Source organism: Anopheles merus, chromosome 2L (genome assembly GCF_017562075.2).
Source record: "Anopheles merus strain MAF chromosome 2L, AmerM5.1, whole genome shotgun sequence".
Lineage (NCBI taxonomy): Eukaryota > Metazoa > Arthropoda > Insecta > Diptera > Culicidae > Anopheles > Anopheles merus.
This window is the reverse complement of record NC_054083.1, coordinates 53,672,385-53,690,022: the sequence shown is the minus strand read 5'-3', so window position 1 is coordinate 53,690,022 and position 17,638 is coordinate 53,672,385. Positions and strand designations below refer to the sequence as shown.

The window sequence follows — 17,638 nt, the reverse complement described above, 5'->3', positions numbered from 1 at the left end:
ATACGATTTGTTTTCGCAGTGAAACATCGGATTGATCGGATTGCAAGTAACGTGTGTAGTTGCAGTAGTAGAGTAGTAGATAAACACACACACCCTCCCTTTCCCTGAACTGCCAACTGCGCATTTTTATCACCGAACCGAACCGAACTAAACTGAACTGAGCAGAAGACAAATAGTTTCTGAAAGTGTGCAGAAAGTAATACCGGCGAGAGCGTATACCCAGCTAGCCTAGCCTAGCCGCAGCTGGTGCTGCTACTGATAAAGAAAGCAGCGTTTGACGACAACCACAACGAACTGGGCAGCACACCGTCACAGAGGGATGGTTCTGATGGGGTACTGCCGGTTTTGCAAAACCCTAAAACCCTTTACCGAAATGCTCTAAAGATTCCCGATTACACTCCAGATAAGTAGTTCTCTTCTCACTAACACCGGCACAAGTACGCACACACGCGAAATCGTTCTTTTATGGCATCGAAAGTCACATTTTTGTACAGGTAAGCCTTGTAAGCCTCTCAACCGGGGATTGTTCTAATGCCAAACTAGCCAACTTTCGCTGATTTTCTTCCTTCTTGCAGGAGAACACTTGCCTTCTTCGCTGCCGTTAATCTGACTGCGGCCGGTATCGTCGATCATCACACAACGCCGCCGCCCTGCTGTCCGTAGTCCGTAGTCCGTAGTGTTGTTGGCGGAGCACAATTCTAAACGTACCGCTCCACGCTGCACTCGCGACCGATCTAAATTGTGGGTTCGGTTTAACGAGCTGCTTAAATGCTTTCGCTTCGTCCGTCCGTCGTCGTTGTCGTCGTCGTCCGTCTTGAGCACGGTTCGGCCACGAATGGGTGCCGCGTGCGCGTGTGAATCTTTCCGCGGCACACTGGGCGTAGATGCTGCAAATCTGCGCAAGCTTTGCGTAATGGTCGCTGTTGGGTGTAATTTGCAATGCGTTTGAGGTGGCAATTTTTGCACAATTTAATGATGATTTTACATAGTTTTTAAATCATTATTTCTGCAAAATATTAGAAGATATTAAACAGAGTGTTAGTGCATTATAATGAAGCCTCACAATATAAATCTATCTCTCATGCTATATTCCCATCGATACGATCTTTCCTCACTTTTCTGTATAATTTCTCAATTGTCCTTTCAGATCACAATTTTCACCACGAGCTCATAGTGCGCGCAATATCGGAAGTACTGTGCGTTAGTATGGCTGGTTCTACTGCTAACTGACTCATCTGGTTAGGTTAAGACGGTGTTGGTGCATCATCAATAGCAAAATAACACCAATACGTCGATCGTCGATAGGGCCGACGATGGTTCTGCGAAGGAAGACACCGGGTAGCGGGTACCTTTAACCGGCAGTTCGAGATGAAACTAGCCAATAAGTCTGCAATTGCTGATAAAACGTGAATGATACATTGCATTGAATGATTAGATTAGAGAATGTAGGAAAGGGAGGGGGGGGGGACGAACCATACATGATAGATGGGTTTGGTGCGGCCCAGTGGGGCACGTTTAGCAATGTTTTAGTGTTTAAAGTATCTGGTGCCTAATTAGCTTAGGTCAAGAAGAGCGGCTGCAATTGCGCGCGACACTTGAAACAACATCAAAACTTCAAACACCAAGGGGGGAGGGAGTCATCATTCGGCTACCGGTTAGTTCCGTTAGTGTGGCGACTCTTTGAAACGACATTTTAAGCACCCCACACACGTGACAGTGGGCGAAGCCCATTTCTCTAAAGGTACTTGACTGATAAGAACTGTTTATGTGATTAGAAGGAGGTGAAGAGGAGAAGGAAGGTGTAATTCCTAGTTGGAAATATGGTGATAGTGTTGTGTTTGGTGGCCATTTCTGCTTATTTCGTTTCAGCTGATACATTAGGCAACATGAATGGCGGTGCTGCTAGTGCATCGGTCATCATCGTCATCTTGTGCACGTGGAAGAGATGCTTACACAAGATTAGAAAACTATCAATCTCGAAATGTACACTAACGGGGGGAAAAAAGAAGAAACTCGCCATCTCCCATTGCATAAGGTATGTCCCATTATCAGCTTATTTACTATTGATTGTTTAATTTTGAGCGCCCTGTGTGCGGTGGTGTGTGTAGAGCAGATGTTATTTATGATGTTTTGGTGTACCGGTTTTTGCCGAAGCTGGTAATACGCGAAACTGGTACGGCAGGTAGTTGATAGAATCCTGAAGGGGGGAGAAAAACAAAAAACGAAAACAACTGGAACGTGTGGTTTGGTTCGTTTTTTCACTTCGATTTGAAACGATTACATTCCTTGCCTATCACACAATTGCATCGTATATTCGATGCCCTTTAATGGGCAAACGGTGGGCAGGAAGGGCGGGCAGTAGTATGCATTATGGCCGTGCGCGGATTGTTAACTTTTTGCGCATTTAATAAGCTCTGGGCTACTCGCACTCACATCGGGCAAAGAAAACGAAAGTTCTTTCAGGCAGGTTTTACTGCAGGGCAGCTATTTTGTTACACCGTTTTGTTTTGTTCCCTTTTCGTGAAGTGTGCAGGCTGCAACAAGAAGAAACTGTGAGGTTAGAGATGAAATACAGTAAACCGGTTTCTATGCTGAGGCAAGTTCTGTGCTTCCTCGGCGGGTGAAGAGTCGACCACGTTACGTAACATGAAAACGTCCTGCAGGAACGATCTTTGACCGAGAAACGACGTCAGCGATGGAAAGCAACTGCTGCTGCTGCCTCTGCTCAGCTACGCCATTTCTGATGAGCATAAAAATGATCAGAGCAAATATTTTGCACTTTCCGATATGATCGCACCTTACGCGATCTTATTATCGCCACAAAAACACACAACCACAACCACAGCCACATGTCCTGTGGTCTGACGTCACAGTGATCGCGCTCAACATGATGGCTAAAGACGGTGGCAACAGCTCATCGGCAAAAGGGGCCACAACGAATGGTCGAAATGCTTGTTGTTCTCAGCAACATACCGCTCCGCGGTGGGGACGTTTGCGAATATTCACAGGTCCATACGAATCGATCAAAACGATTGTCGTGTGGCGAGTGAAATGAAACGGCTAAAAATGGTGCCAAATGGCTGATCAAACATGGCCTAACGATCACAGCACTGTTGCCAATGGTGGAAGCACATTGATACCATTTCGATAACTAGACGGTCAACACTACTCCGCAAGGGGAAGAAGGCGTTTAGGATATGTTTGTGCAAGGAGAATGCTTCCTTCCGCGACGAAACGGTAGCAGCGCGAGGGAAGAGAAGAGCAAAACAAAAAGAGCCATCCAAAACGATCGTTTTGTTATTGGGCTGACTACAAATGTCGTTCATCAACCGCAAAACGGTGGAGGGATCGCCTTGATTGGCGACCGGCGTTGGTGCATCCAAAATCTGGAGGCCACAACCGTACGATCGTTTAGCGTCGAGTCGAGCGCGAACCAACACCACCCGCGAACGACGATCATCTTGCATCGCCAGCAGTCAACTTCACGCATCAACAAATGTGTTTTTAATACATTCGCGTGCCATGGTTGGAATTGAATCAGCCAATGCTTGAGTCAATTGCCACCACCGGGACCGGGACCAGGACCGTCGTCGTGTGGTTGGCACCCGTCTGTGGAGCGTTAAAATAATACAACGATAACGGCTGTATGGGGCAGAGGCGCGCATTCGTTGTGTTGTTTGTGAAGGAATTCCCTCCGACACACGCGCTGTGTGTGTGTGCGGCTTTGAGAGGGAAAGCGGTTGCCACTGAGTCATTAAAACATCGAGCCATCCAATTTGTGGTGTGCATGGGACGGGTTCTTCCTGATTGACGAACAACTCCAAGTAAAAGATTGATTTCTTCGAACAATCCCCAAGTAGTAGATGATGGATTAGGAGGACAGAAATTAGACTTAATTTCCCCCTTTTGCTGGGCTGCTGCCGATGGCACGGGCCACTACGCCAGCACGCCAGTCTCCGTAGTGAATGGTTAATTTATTTGTTTACAATTTAACACTCCGTGCAGACGGAACGGCAACAGCGACTGTTGATCGCACGCGTTTGCTTAGTGTACAACTACTGGAAGTGATTCTGGTCAGCTGAATGGCCCTACCACAAGCAACGGAAATAGATGAGCAAAGGTACACCGGCAGCAACAGGCATATTCTTCCCACGCCGGCGTCGTCGTGGCGTGCAAATGAGTCGATTTGTATTCAGATGAAGTCACCCGGCGCTAGTGGTCAGATTGGAAGGTGAATGACATCAGGTGATCGACATCAATATATGTGATCGCTCCAAGCAGTCCTTCGCATCGCATCCGCACATCTAGGTGGCGTACTACATGTACCACGTCTCTATCATGGCTTCAAAATATCTGCCACAGTTTCTTGCTTCGCTCACTCTCAACCGAAATGGGAAACGATCCACCGCAGAACGCGAACAATATTTGGTTTCGATAATTCCGACGATTACAGTGCTGTGTTAGTCTGGTCTAGGTACGGTCCCATACGCGAAGCAGGCAGGGAGAGCTGTGCGTGCCAGATAGAACAAACAGCCACGGGCAAAGTGTGGCGAAGGTGTCGCGCTATTTATAGAGCGAAACAAACGAAGGCTCTATTTACGATGAAGTATTGACGCTGTCACCGTCCTGCAACATGGTGTTTCGTTCGCACGTTCGCATTATCATTGCATAAAGGAGCACCGAGCGTAGAGGAAGATGGTGTTCCGTCTTTCTATTCGATCGGCAATGGCATGGCAGTAGTAACGGCACTGTATACTTGCAGTTTCTTTCTCCCGAGACACCCGAGGGTGGAAATCCTTCGCACATTGCCTCCCCCCCCCCCCTTCGTTGCTGTCGTCCTGCTCGAAGGTCATCCGGTCGAGCCGGTGGGGAGGGTCCGTTAGCCGGGCATACATTTACATTCAAAAGCGGCTCAGGCGGTCAGCGATGTCTTATCCTTGTCTTCCCGATTTATGAGTGCGAATTTGTATGGCAGAGTGTGTACAATATGCAACCACAGTGAGCAGCAACATGTTTTAATGCAATCGATGGTAGCAGTCCTCCTTGTGTGTTGTGGTTGTTTTGGTTCGTGCAATGCATTTCAATCAATGGCAGTTTCCCTCTCGTGTTAGCTCGATCTACTACCATTCGTCGCCGATGGTGATTGGTCTCCTCCATTATCGATCGCCGGTCAGCTGTTGTGCACGTGCGCTTGTTGTTCCAACGCACACATACACATGCACGGAACTTTCCGGAAGCACGATGCAAAAACGTGATTCGCAGTAGGGTCAATTTCATAATATTATGCTTGTGTGTGAAAAATGATCACATGTTGAAGGGGGTAAGAAATGGAGGACAGCAACGAACAGGTATGTGTGTGATCATTCTTTACATTTATTTTGTATAATTTACTTAAATCTCAATTACAATTTGCGGTGCCACATTCCATCTAACAAATATAATTGCCACTAAATTCATTTCAGCGCAGCTTTTACTTTCATCCCCTTCATATGATTGCGTGCAAGGAGGGTGCGTAAATTGCACACTCAAGCATCATGAAATGTTTCACAACTGAAAGATTTCACATTTGAAAAGGAAACACGCCGTACTAAAAACATCTCCCTCCGCACGTCGTCAAGCCAACGCGTGGTGTTGTTAAACGAATTTGATGTATTGAAGCCATGTCTAGAAATTCATCCGTTCATCAAGCATGAAGAGCCGAACACTGATCTTTGTATGTATTATGTTTTCGCTGTTTGAACGAACAATCCCACTAACCAGCTTCCAAAAGATGCGTACAACCACAGACGCCGTGTGAGCTCGAAAGTGATGTTGAAAGTGAATCTGATTATTTGGCCAACTGCCAACGAAAACCGGCGATGCGTGTACGTTTTACAGCCGCCGCCGCAGCGTACAAGGGAAGAAGACAACGGAACTGCTTCTTGGGGGTAACTGGCATGGCGAACAACAACAAAAAAACTCCATGCGTTTATGCCTCCCTCCGGTGCGTCGTTTGCGGAATGTTGGCACAGCGCCAACAGCATGGAGCTTCCCGCTTTGGGACTTTGCGGAGCATGGTTGTTGTTGTTGCTGCTGTTGCTGCTATCCATACTCGTCGGACTGTCGAAGAACCCTACCCCAAACCAGATGGTTTCGATTGTCTGCTGGGCGCTCAGACACAAGACGCCAACAAATCTCCCTAGCTGGTAGCTGGTAGGTAGTACGCGCGAAAAATTCAATTTTCTTACCGAAAATTTTTCACTCGAAAACCAGTTACGGATACAATCGTCGTGAGCCCTCCAAAAAAGTTAGTCACGTAGGGTGTTCTAATTTCTAATAGACTTTTACCACAAATGGGACGGTTTTATCGTGTGTCGTCCAATGCGACGGCGGGAAGGGATGTAGGGACAGTGCTTGGTGAGAACGGCTGCCACGTTCATTACTTTTCTCACGACAGTTTATCGCACGGCAGCATAAACCCCGACGGTAGTAGTAGTAGCACCGGGGAGTGACGTGCGTTGGGTGGCACCAACAGCACCAACAACAACAACCACAACAACGATGCCGCACCCTTGGGGAGGTGTAATTTTCCTCCCCAGCGCCGAAAAAAGAGATAAATGGCAGACCATTTCCGTGAGGAAAAACGGAACGAACGGCAAACGTCGAGACACAACGCAACTTGGCAAGACCAAAATTTGAGAGCTTTATTCGTTGAACCATTTTCGGACTGGTTAGATCGCACCACGGTTTAGTTCCGGGTGTACTACACGGCTACACGCGCCACGCCGACCAGAGAAGCTGATTTTCGCTTAGTGAGATTGGTGCGATTTTTGGGTGAAGTCGAATTATTCCTAACAGCCGAAGCAAAAGGTAAGTAAAACCACATGATTGTTTGTCTGTGTATGTGTATGTGTGCGATGAGTTTTCCCACTTATTTGCATAATGCTTATCGACATCATATCATTAGCGAGTGAGTCATGCAGCAACCGTCGTGGTGTGATTAATGTGGACCATATGTTTGCTCTTCATATCGAAAATCCGCGTTCGTTTGTCGAATAAGTGTGTGTGTTTGCCGTGTATGATCATTATAAAAAGAGAAATTATTCATCATCGACGGAGAGATTGAGATAATTCAAATCTTTCTTGTGAATTTAGTGCACAGACAGCGTATGCAATCCTTTCTCCTTGTGGCTCAATCACCGATTTTTCACGCCCTTTCCCCCCGCAGAATTCTTTTCCACCAGGTCAGGGCCAAGGCTATTGTGTGCTGATGCAACGTTTTTTCCGAATCGATCTTTTCGAAAAAATTTAATGCCTTTGAAAGCTTGCGCCAATCGGTGCCGTTTCGTTCGTGGTGTGGTGATGGATGAAAAGACATAAATTATGTATCCATTCCCTTCCCTTCCCATATGCCTTGCAGCTAGGACAACAGGACAGTGTCACGCATGGCGCATTTTTTCTCCCTATACCCCGCCCCAGAACGTCTAGATCCTATCGGCCGGATATCGATTGGAGCGAACAGAATGCCGACACTGATGATGGGTTGCGATATTGTTTCTTGCGCACGTGCAGCAACGCTTTTCCGGTTGTCTCTGGACGACCACGGCAGAGAGTCGGGCAGGGACAGACGGCATTAGTACATTAGGTGAGGTCAGGAGGGGCGGGATATAAATGCACTTACCACTTACATGGGATGAAGGCTTGGCCCCAACCGGTAAAAGGTGAAAAATGGGATTTTAAGTATCGAAAATGTCTACTCTTCCACCAACGATCCAACTATTGCTATGCAAAGGGTGATGTGTAATAAAGGTATTAGCGCTGTGTGTGTATTTACCATCCCCCCCTCCCCCACACACATTCACACACACAACGGGACACACCGGCGGCTGACAGTACATGCCTGCATCAACGGAACTAGATTAGTCAGTCAGCAAGGCGCTCGCTCATACCTTCGCACACCGGCAAAGGCAATTTCGAAGATCGCTTACAGATACAGATTCATCGCATGCCACAGTATGGAGTGGAGCAAGGTCACTTCTTCCCCCCTTTTCCATTAGCGGTTAGAGTGGGGACAGGGCGGCAAGGCATTGGATACATTATGAGTAACGCGCCACCGGCGGCGACGACAACACCACCACCACAAACGCTGCTGCGGCGGCTTGTTGCGCTGCTGCTGGTTGCAGTTTTGTACGCTGGAACTGGTTTCTTCATTCAGCGTCAGTGCTCTGGTGAGATCGGATCAGCTCGAACGGAGTGACCGCTACAAGGGACATAAAGTTTCTTCAACAGTGAAGATCTGTGCAGTGTAGAAAGGTGTAACAAACAGTAGAAGCCGAAAAACCAACCTTCTTCGAACGCGCAACAAACGAGCAATCGTTTATTTTATTTGCTGGCGGTTACCATTGTGTAAATATTGTGTTTTTTTTTGTCCATTATTTTAGCACAAATTTTAGCACAAAATCACACCACATCTGTGACAAAAGCGATTGCAATAATATTGGCGTCCATTTCCATATTTTGTATCTGACTCACGGGCTCTCGTCGGCGTCCTCCTGCTGCTGCATTCATCGTGCGTGTTTTGTTCATCGTTCGCAACATCAGCTATGACCTTCACGGGCGTTAAGTTTCACGGTGGAATGGTTTGTGTGCGAGAAGGGAAGCGTGTAGAAGACAACAGCCCCGCGTATACAGTTAGCGTCGGCACAAGAAAATGATCAAGAATCAAACGCATATCGAATCGAAAATCCGTCCTAGTTCGTCGCTCTGATGATCATCTCGATCAAAGAGTAAGCAAACGCACCACCGTAAAGAAGTCAACGAATGGTGGCGAATGGGTGGGAGAACGCTCGGAAGAACTAGTCTGCCCAAGCAGATGGCACCTCATGGTCGTCATTATTTAATTGAACTGGCAAACCCGCCGATTAGCCCGTGCCGAGAGAAGCGGATTAATTAACGAGCTTTTCTGCGTTTGGTAACGGTTGGATGGGTTATAGTAAGTTTGAACCCACCACCCATGTGCCATGTTCGTGTACGAGTGTAATGGAATATCGGAAATTCCATTAGCAAATCACACAGTGTGGTAGAATTGCTAATTTCCGTAGACGGGCTGTTACTCATGGGTAGAGTTACTCAACCGAACCGTCCCGTCCCCCTATGTATGTGCCTGTATTACCATTTCTAGCAAAATGACGCACTTCAGATGACACCATTTAGAGCGAACTTGTCAACTACTATCCCCCTGCACGATGTGCTGCACAAAAGCGCCGTATATACATCAACCCCTATCATTATTTAATTCATCTTCAGCAATGGAGGTGTGTTTTTTCAATGGAAAAAAAGTGTAAACAAACGCCACGGTAGGGGTGTTCCTCCACACCCGCGCACAAGCCAGGGATCTTAAGTAATAGGGGATAAGCGGCAGCTTTATTGATCGCTTTCACCCTCCCCCCCCCCCCCAGTGCTACGGCACAAGAAGCCGACTCTAGCACAACTCTCCGATTAAAAAGGAAGACGCATTCTGAAGGGTCTCTCTTGTTTGAGGGGAAAAATCAGTGCCCCCAAACACACAGACTGACCTATTGCTCCACTGACCACCCGTAGCAGCAGCAGCAGCAGCAGCGACAGTGGCTCTCTGTTGACCGGTGGATTTCAAACACGCCAGGCTTTCCTTCTCCCTAGAATTCACATTTCCATTTTCACTCTCCTGCCAACACACATGCTCGTGCTGCTATGCAGAGGAGGTCCTTTTATACGCCACATGCTCGCTCTCTCGCGCCACGGCGGCCCTATTTGCGGTGGCCGAAAGGACGAAATACCGACACTGGTGTAGTGTTATGCGAATAAGTCACCATCACCACCACCAGGATATGGCGGCTGGTAAAGCCGGAGTAAACAGGCCAACACAGCGATTCCACCAGTCCAGTTTGTGCCTTCGCCGCATTCGCATTAGGGATTTGTTCGCTTCCGCTTGCGATTCCACGGTTTCACGGTGGTGTGGTGTGATTACGGGTACAGTTGGCAATTTTCAGACAGTGCAATGAAATCTGTGCATACGGTGCGGTGGAAAACTCATCGGCTGGCGACGGTTAACATTAACTAGAAGAACAAAAACAAAAAGCGGTAAAACTTTTGTCCATAAATCCGTCCAGCGACGGAAGGAGCTCGGACGAAGTTCATCGAACTTGCGCAAGATCTACGCATCCTCGTTTGAAGTTGCGGTTGCGGAAAGCGGGAATCTCTCGAACTACTACCGAACTACCTCCACCATTGACTCACGTTCCTTTTACCGTAATAACGGTACCCATCCGTAATTCCCCAACGTTGACTAATATAAATTCGTCACCGTGGAGTTCACAACACTGTACCTTAAATTCCCATCGACCAGCACCACCATGCGGGCAATCCACCGGTTCAATCATCGTATTCCGCTCAAGGTAATTGTTCCCCATCGTCGATGGTCAGTCGCCCTGCCCAGAGAAAGGCCCAGAAGAAGCTGAAGCGCCGCGCCTGCCAATCGATGAATACGACGAACGGGGCAGCTCTCTAGCAGCTCGCAGTTCGTAGTAGCCTGGGACATGGGGTAGAGTTTTCCCAATTCAAGGCTTTACTTTTCATCCTTGGATTCGTCCCACGACGCACGCAGTCCGGCGGGGTGTCCGGCGTCGTCACCCCAGCGGTCGTCGTGCCTGGAAGTCAATGGCGCGCCAACGTCGGCTACATCGTCCTGGGGTGGGAAAACGAGGTCATCGTAATTAACTACACATCGCCCACGCTGCTCGTCGGTCGTCCACGGCGATGTTCGTCTACCATGGGCTACTAGGATACGCACGTATTCTTCCCGCTTTCGTCGTTGCTTTCTTGCAGCCGTCCATGTTCGATTCGACTCCGACGAGGTGCTGTGCTAAGGACTAAGAACTGGCTGAATGTTTGCCCCGGTGGGGTCAGGGGTGAATGGCTGGAAGTGAATATCGCTTGTCAGCACCTATTCAAAATTGTATTAATCATTCTCTACACAAAAGAATCTATCAATTTGAGGTGCTTTTACCTTGGAACGAGGTGGATGTAAACGCTTCAATATCCGGTACAAGATACTTTGTTCATGCGTGACGAAGTGTACACATACACAAACACACACAAACACACACCATGCATGCCGCGCGGATGGTTGCTAAGCAATCGGGTTTTCCATGACATGGTCCATAATTTAGTAAACCACGAAATAGATTTATCGTTTTCGGGTCATTAACACGTGGTGCGTCTTTCGTGCTAGTAGTACATTAGTGGTTCTGACTTACAATTCAAATGTAAAATTAACTCAAAAAGTGGCCGCCACTCTATTATATCTTATAAAATACTCATACTAACATGTGTGTGTGTGTGTTGTTTCTATTGTTGTATTTCACAGATGGCACATCGCCCCGTCAGTGCAATGTCTCGTCAAGAATCTGAAATGATCAACCGTAGCCGCCGTGCTCTCTCCTCGGGCGCGCTGACCGACTCGATCGAGAAGCTGCGACACATGTGCCTTGCCCGTGGTGCCTCGGGTATCCTGGGGCTGGGACGCTGTTTCCGCCGCATGGACGACGACGGCAACAAGCAGCTGAATCTGGAAGAGTTTATCAAGGGTCTGCACGACACCGGGCTGGACATTTCGTCCGAGGAAGCGACAGAAATGTTTAACAAGTATGATGGCCAAAGAAGATGTTGGAGTACAGTTTTCTAACCCTTGATTTTTATGTTCACAGATTTGATACGGACGGTAGCGGTTCGATTAACATGACCGAGTTTCTAGTCGCGATTCGTCCAAACATGTCCGAGTCCAGGGTCAGCATTGTGAAGCAAGCTTTTGCAAAGCTGGACAAGACCGGCGATGGAACGATAACGATCGAGGATTTAAAGTGAGGAATTGTTCGTGTGGAAAGTATTTGTGTGCCAGTTTCTAACCAATTCTCGCTCTGTTTCCATCTTTCCATCCAGGAATGTGTACTCTGTGAAGAACCATCCACTGTACATCAGTGGAGAGGAGACGGAGGATGTCATCTTGCGGAAGTATTTGGCAAACTTTGAGGAGAACGGCAATGTGGACGGCTCCGTGACCAAAGAGGAGTTCCTCAACTACTACGCCGGATTGAGCGCCTCTATCGATTCGGATGCGTACTTTGACCTGATGATGCGCCAGGCGTTCAAGCTGTAGACACGCCTGTTGCCGTTTACGTACAACTAATATTTAATCGTACCACTCCCCCATGGCCCATTTTTTATGTACCCGGCATACATCTTATGTATTAGATTGGTTCGATCAAACAACTACCGGAAGTGATTCCGAGTTTTTACACACACACACCACTCTAAACTACTACTGCCTTGAGAGATGAGCAGCAGGAGCAAGATGAACCAAAGTGAGGAAACAGGAAAACTCCTGCACGCCGGGAAGTCGTCGTGGCCAGCAGCTGATGATGAAACTGTGCTGCACCCGGAATGAGAAAGACACGCAAACGTTTTCCGATTGTTGTTGAAACACAAATCAATGCACAAGTGTTTACTTAACGATTAATAAACATACAGTTTTATGTTTCCGAGTGAAAAGTCGCCTTGCGCAATTGTGTCATAGTGCGCAATCTCTAGCAGCTTCCTTGACCCATCAAGGGTTAATCTTTGACGTTTGTTCGGACGTTCGGGGAACAGGTTTGTTAGGATTGTTTTTCTACCTTTTCATTCATACAAACGATTATCGTTAATTATTTTTAAGCATTTGCAGGTAATTACAAGCGGAAGAACACATATTTTCGATCAATGTACAGGACGAGCTGTCAAACGTTTGTTCCACCACTGTACGCGCTGTGGTGCTTGTGTCGTTTGTTTATTTTGTGAAGCCACTGCTTGTTGCATTCCGAAACGCAGCGGAACGAACACACTCAATCTGTGTGCGTAGCCGTACACCACCTCTCATACGCACCTCCTCAAACTGCATCAAAGTGTACGCGACGGGTGCAGATTGAGTGTGTAAACTGACAGCTCGGGAAACGAACATTCTCGGAACACCGACAGTTTCTGCCGAACGCAAGCGGTCAACGGTTTTGTGTTTTGTTTTGTTGTGTATAGAATTACAAGCTTAGAGCTGCATTTTTCAATGTTGCATACCATTGATTTTAGGTAGCAGTTAACAAATTCCATAAGTGTGCGTACATCTGTGGCTGTGGTTGTACGGTATGCATGTGCATAGGTAAAGAGGTGTGTATTATTTTTTGTCCCTGTTTTACACCCCGTTTCGTGGTCATGTGTTCGCCTGTCTGTGGTGATATTTCTGAACACTTAAAACACCTGTACTTTGAATTATTGCCACTCATCGTACTCATTGTAAAAGGGTACAGGGTAACGCATTGTTTGCACTGAACGACGCACGGTTGGTGGGGAGAGCGAAGCAGGAGCAATAAAAAGTTGCAAAAAAGACCTTGTACATTACGCGTTATTTGCACAGCACACGGACGGTAATGAGTCAGGTCGGTGACGGACGGACGGACGGCTTCGGTGTGGTGCGGCGGTCAGGTTGTAAGCATGACCTTGCCATCAAATCAAAATGCCTTTCACGACGAGCGCGCGAAACGCTCACTGCGCAAAGAGGTTTCAGCTCGAATCGCCGCCCTGAGCTCCCTCCTGCGCTAACTGATCCGTTATCATCATTGTTTCTTCAGGTATTATACGGCCGGGCTTATTGATAAGGCATCGAAACATCGGCGTGTCCAGTCGCGTTCCACCCAATTCGGGATCCGGGCATTTGTCGTCGTGTGGTGGCGGTGTAGTATCAGCGCGTCGTTGCGACCAACCTCAAGTGCTTCTCGTTCGGTTCAATTAGTTTCGGACGTTGGCTGTCCTATCCGGATCGTTTCGCACGCAAAATGATTCCATCCCGTCGTTTGGGTTCCTGTGCAGCGTTGTTGCTGGTGCTGCAGCTGGCAGTGATCGGTAAGTAAGCGCAAGACGAATACTTCATCACGATGGGCCTGTGGTGTTGTAAAAAGGGCTAGGTGTCTTCCATTACTCACGAGTGCGCTGGGTAAATGGCCCAGGAAGGAACTGATAAGAACCATAAGGTCCATGCGATAACAATCCCATAGCTCTGCTGTTCAAAGGTCATCGTTACTGCGAGTGGAACAAAGACAAAGGCATACACAGCAGCAGCAGCATACCGAAAAGCAAACTTTAACGTGACGTATTTTTGCTCCCCCTTCCAGCATTCCAGTCCGGCGGCGTTGCAGCAGATGAGTCGACCGAACCGGGAACGATCGATTTAAACAGCATCGATATCAACAAGCTAAAGGATGAGGTGCTGGCCGACATACTGCCGCCAGAGTTTAAGAACGTCACCCTGCCCAAGCTGGAGGATATACAGAAAATCATCAAAGACAAGTGTTCCCGTGTGGCCGGCAGCGATGCATCGTACGAGGAGGCGGAACAGGCGGCCCAAAAGTTTGGCGACTGCATGAAGGACCTGGTCGACTTTAGCGATCTGCAGGAAGAGATCAAGAAGGCGAAACCAACCGGCGATCTGGACACCGTGTTCAACAAGTATAACGTCATGGCATGCTTTGCGCGTTCGTTCCATCGACCGATCTATCGCTAACGCTGTTCAAATTGACTCTAACCATCAACAGGTACTGCCGGAGACGTTCCGCTGCTATCGAGTGTATCGATACATTCTCTGCCAAGGTGGACGTTTGCTTGGAAAATGACGAAAAGGAGAGCAAGGTGGTGATGGTGAACATTGTGCATGGGTTGTTAAATTTTGTCTGCCACAAGGATGGCGATCAGATTGCACGTAAGTAACGCGCTGCTGGATGTTGCTTCTATTGAATGTTTACCATTTAAATGCAGTTCCGGGTTTTAATTATCACCTGCACCTTTCATACAGTGTTCATCGCCGAGGAAGGCCCGGAGTGCTTTGCCGATCAGAAGGACGCTCTGATTGACTGTGTCAATGGTACGATGTCGGGGTATCTGAGGGATGACTCTGCACCCGCCGCCTCCGAAGGGCTGCCGAAGCTGGTGATGGGCAAAAAGCAATGCGAGTAAGTATTGCTCTGTGCGGCTATTATGGTGTGGAAGGTGTCAAATTAATACCACTTGGGTTTTCGTTTGCAAAGTGAGATGAGCTCGCTGCAGGATTGCATGGTGCAAGCATTGGAAGGCTGCAAGGAATCGACACCGGCCAATTTGGTCGAATCGCTGTTCAAGTTCGTGCGCCGAGAAACGCCCTGTGCCAACATTACGGGTGTAAGTGTGGAAAGATGCGCTCAGTGCAACTAAAAATACCTCGACCGTCATGGTGGCTAAGCATTGATGTGAATCTCTCTCTCTCTCTTTGCAGGAAGCGACCCCCCGGAAACATGCACGCAATGTCGGTGAGCTTACGACGGCTTCCCATCAGGTTATTACCTCCACGTTGCTAATGGCGCTGGTAGCCAAACTGTTGATCCGCTGGTAACCGCCGGTAAACGCCGACATGCCGACAGCGAACAAACAAACAGTTCCTAAATCGAAACTGACTGATGAAACACCATCATTCCAATGTGGCCGAAACCGCCGAAATCAGGGTACTTTAGGGTAGGGAAAGGAAAAGTGTTTACAATGCTTCATATTTGAATTTTACAACAGTTAACAACAATAAAACGTTCCCCCAACAGGACTTGGTGTAGAGGTCGAGGATGAAAAAAAAACGACTAAAAGATCAAACCTTGTGTAACCTCATCTGCTTAGTGTAGGCATACGGAAAATTTGGGTACCGAAGCAAAAGAGTTGAGCCCAAAATGTCGATGCCACGTTACTCTTCGACATTACTTTTCCATGGTTGAGGGTTGATAAAAATCTGCGACACCGTACCGCGCAGTGTGTGTGGCCCCTGGTTCAGTGGCACCGGTTTTGGCTTGTGTTTGGCACTCTTCAACCATTCCTGGTAAATTTCGTCAGATATTTTCTTCTTCTCGTCCTGGATCTTTTTCTCGAGCTGCTTTACCGTCTGCGCCCGTAGCCTTTTCTCTGTGCAGAGATTAACAAATATATTGTTTAGGTGGTGGGGTCGACAGGAGGGGATGCTAGTAGACATTCAATTTACCTTCCTCTCGTTTTCGGACATTTAATAGCCAGCTCTTGAACTTGGCGTCCGGATCACAGTACAGATGGTCCGAAGAGGAACTCTGGGAATGCTGCCGTTCCTTCGCAGCTTTTGGGTTAGTGGCCTTCTTAGTGCTGTCCTGCTTCTTGCGCTCCATCCACTCTTTGATCTTCTTTTTACTTTCCTCTTTGCGCTTTTCCTCGTCCTGTTCTTTTTGGCGTTGAAGTTCCTGTTTGGCAAGCAGTTCCTTTTCGCGATTTTTCCGTATCTCTTCGCTATTATGCAAATTGAGCATGAAGTCGTATAAGAGTATTGGATAATCGGATACACAGTACTTACTTCTTAGCCTTAAGCCAATTCTTGTACGCTTCCGGGTCACTATCGCGCTTCTTGTGTGCAATGTTTACTTTAATGATCTGACTACTGGGATCACTATCCTAGGAAGAAATGGCACATTGCAAATAGGCACAGCCACAGGATGGAGATGAAAGCCTAGGGGACTTACCAAGTTCAAATCTGCGTCACCGCCACCACGATCGGTAAAAATGGGTTGTTTCTCGTGCTCCTCCTCCTCCTGCTCCTCTTCGCTACCCGCATCGAGCGTATCGCTAGAATCGCTAGTGCTGCCGGAACCATTCCCTCCATCGTAACGTTCATCGGGATCTTCTTCTTCCTCGGTGTCACTCTGCACCGGGGTCCGCCCAGCATCTTGTCCGTGAGTTTCGTCCGACGCTTCGATACTTTCCGTAGAGTACATCGATAGTTTCGACTGTGATGTTGCGAGTGACATGTTCGAGAAAACGTTCGATAGTTTCGATTCGTAATCGACATCTTTATACTCAGAAGCATCGTTAGCCTCATCCGCTGTGTCGCTATCCTCAGAATTCCATTCCGTCGAAACTTGGATTGCCTTTTGCCTAAGTTTGAACGCGATAGGAAGACAGTTTAGAAACGGAAAATTGTACATGAATTGTAAAATCGTACTTACCCTATAATTTCCTCAAAACTAGCATCCATTTTTAAGGCACTCTCCGAATGTAATTCCAGGCTAGTTGCTCCCGCACCGTCCATCGCTTGTCCGTTCTGCTGCCGTGTGCTGAGAAGAAGTGAAATGCGACACACTGTGCATAAAGCAATGGCTACTCCGATTAGTAGCGAGATCAATAAGGCTTGCCCGATTGATTTGAGGTCGGGCTGTCAAATCAGTACATCGACAGGGAAACCATTTCAGTCATCCAGGCCGTCTAGTAATTCTAGTGCAATTGTTAAAAGAAAGTGAGCTGATCAATTCTGCGGGTCTTACGTAAAGAGAAAGGGGAAAAAACAGAACGAAAACATCGAATAATATGGAGTGCGTGCCTCAGCAAAGTGCTCATGTCCTCGTCGGGGGAGTGCATTTGTACTTTTATCGTACGGTGTCGGATGGTGCTGCGGCTACTGCTGCCATTTCTAGTCAATAATGCTCAATTGAGAGCGGTTCCGTGTGTGTAATGGAAGCATAGGTAGTACGTAAGGCCGTGGATCGTGCTCGCGTCCGCTTACGCTTCCAAA

General features: G+C 47.7%; 3 protein-coding genes across 6 annotated transcripts; 2 read left to right on the top strand and 1 right to left on the bottom strand.

The window, feature by feature from the left end:
* Positions 1–6,356: 6,356 nt before the first annotated feature.
* On the top strand, positions 6,357–12,567 carry LOC121593675 (calcyphosin-like protein). Of its 4 annotated transcripts, none has more exons than XM_041916248.1 (4): positions 6,357–6,849; positions 11,384–11,661; positions 11,724–11,876; positions 11,956–12,567. In XM_041916248.1, the coding sequence occupies exons 2-4, from the start codon at positions 11,384–11,386 to the stop codon at positions 12,170–12,172; spliced, it is 648 nt and encodes a 215-aa protein (XP_041772182.1). In that variant the 5' UTR covers positions 6,357–6,849; the 3' UTR covers positions 12,173–12,567. The 4 variants fall into 4 exon arrangements, with proteins under 4 accessions (XP_041772182.1, XP_041772181.1, XP_041772180.1 ...); XM_041916247.1 differs by lacking the exon at positions 6,357–6,849 and adding an exon at positions 8,086–8,385; XM_041916246.1 differs by lacking the exon at positions 6,357–6,849 and adding an exon at positions 9,885–10,412.
* A 466-nt stretch (positions 12,568–13,033) lies between these two features.
* On the top strand, positions 13,034–15,661 carry LOC121593670 (27 kDa hemolymph protein-like). Its single transcript, XM_041916237.1, has 7 exons — positions 13,034–13,209; positions 13,671–13,941; positions 14,211–14,544; positions 14,631–14,794; positions 14,888–15,044; positions 15,120–15,249; positions 15,344–15,661. Exons 2-7 carry the CDS (start codon positions 13,875–13,877, stop codon positions 15,458–15,460), a joined length of 969 nt encoding a protein of 322 aa, XP_041772171.1. The 5' UTR covers positions 13,034–13,209; positions 13,671–13,874; the 3' UTR covers positions 15,461–15,661.
* LOC121593669 (DNA ligase 1-like) lies at positions 15,581–17,235 on the bottom strand. The gene is made up of 5 exons (XM_041916236.1): positions 17,076–17,235; positions 16,593–17,004; positions 16,427–16,524; positions 16,088–16,362; positions 15,581–16,011 (listed from the first exon to the last, which is right to left on the bottom strand). Exons 1-5 carry the CDS (start codon positions 17,156–17,158, stop codon positions 15,797–15,799), a joined length of 1,083 nt encoding a protein of 360 aa, XP_041772170.1. The 5' UTR covers positions 17,159–17,235; the 3' UTR covers positions 15,581–15,796.
* Between the last annotated feature and the right edge of the window lie 403 nt (positions 17,236–17,638).

Bases quoted from the DNA above. Each gene is read 5' to 3' on its own strand.
- LOC121593669 (XM_041916236.1), bottom strand. From the start codon at position 17,158: ATGGACGGTGCGGGAGCAACTAGCCTGGAATTACATTCGGAGAGTGCC. The intron at 17,005-17,075 runs GTAAGTACGATT...GTTCAAACTTAG, and splicing joins AGTTTTGAGGAAATTATAGG to GCAAAAGGCAATCCAAGTTT. The intron at 16,363-16,426 runs GTAAGTACTGTG...TTTGCATAATAG, and splicing joins AATTGGCTTAAGGCTAAGAA to CGAAGAGATACGGAAAAATC.
- LOC121593670 (XM_041916237.1), top strand. From the start codon at position 13,875: ATGATTCCATCCCGTCGTTTGGGTTCCTGTGCAGCGTTGTTGCTGGTG. The intron at 13,942-14,210 runs GTAAGTAAGCGC...TCCCCCTTCCAG, and splicing joins GCTGCAGCTGGCAGTGATCG to CATTCCAGTCCGGCGGCGTT. The intron at 14,545-14,630 runs GTATAACGTCAT...AACCATCAACAG, and splicing joins CTGGACACCGTGTTCAACAA to GTACTGCCGGAGACGTTCCG.
- LOC121593675 (XM_041916246.1), top strand. From the start codon at position 10,371: ATGCGGGCAATCCACCGGTTCAATCATCGTATTCCGCTCAAG. The intron at 11,662-11,723 runs GTATGATGGCCA...TTATGTTCACAG, and splicing joins GCGACAGAAATGTTTAACAA to ATTTGATACGGACGGTAGCG. The intron at 11,877-11,955 runs GTGAGGAATTGT...CTTTCCATCCAG, and splicing joins ATAACGATCGAGGATTTAAA to GAATGTGTACTCTGTGAAGA.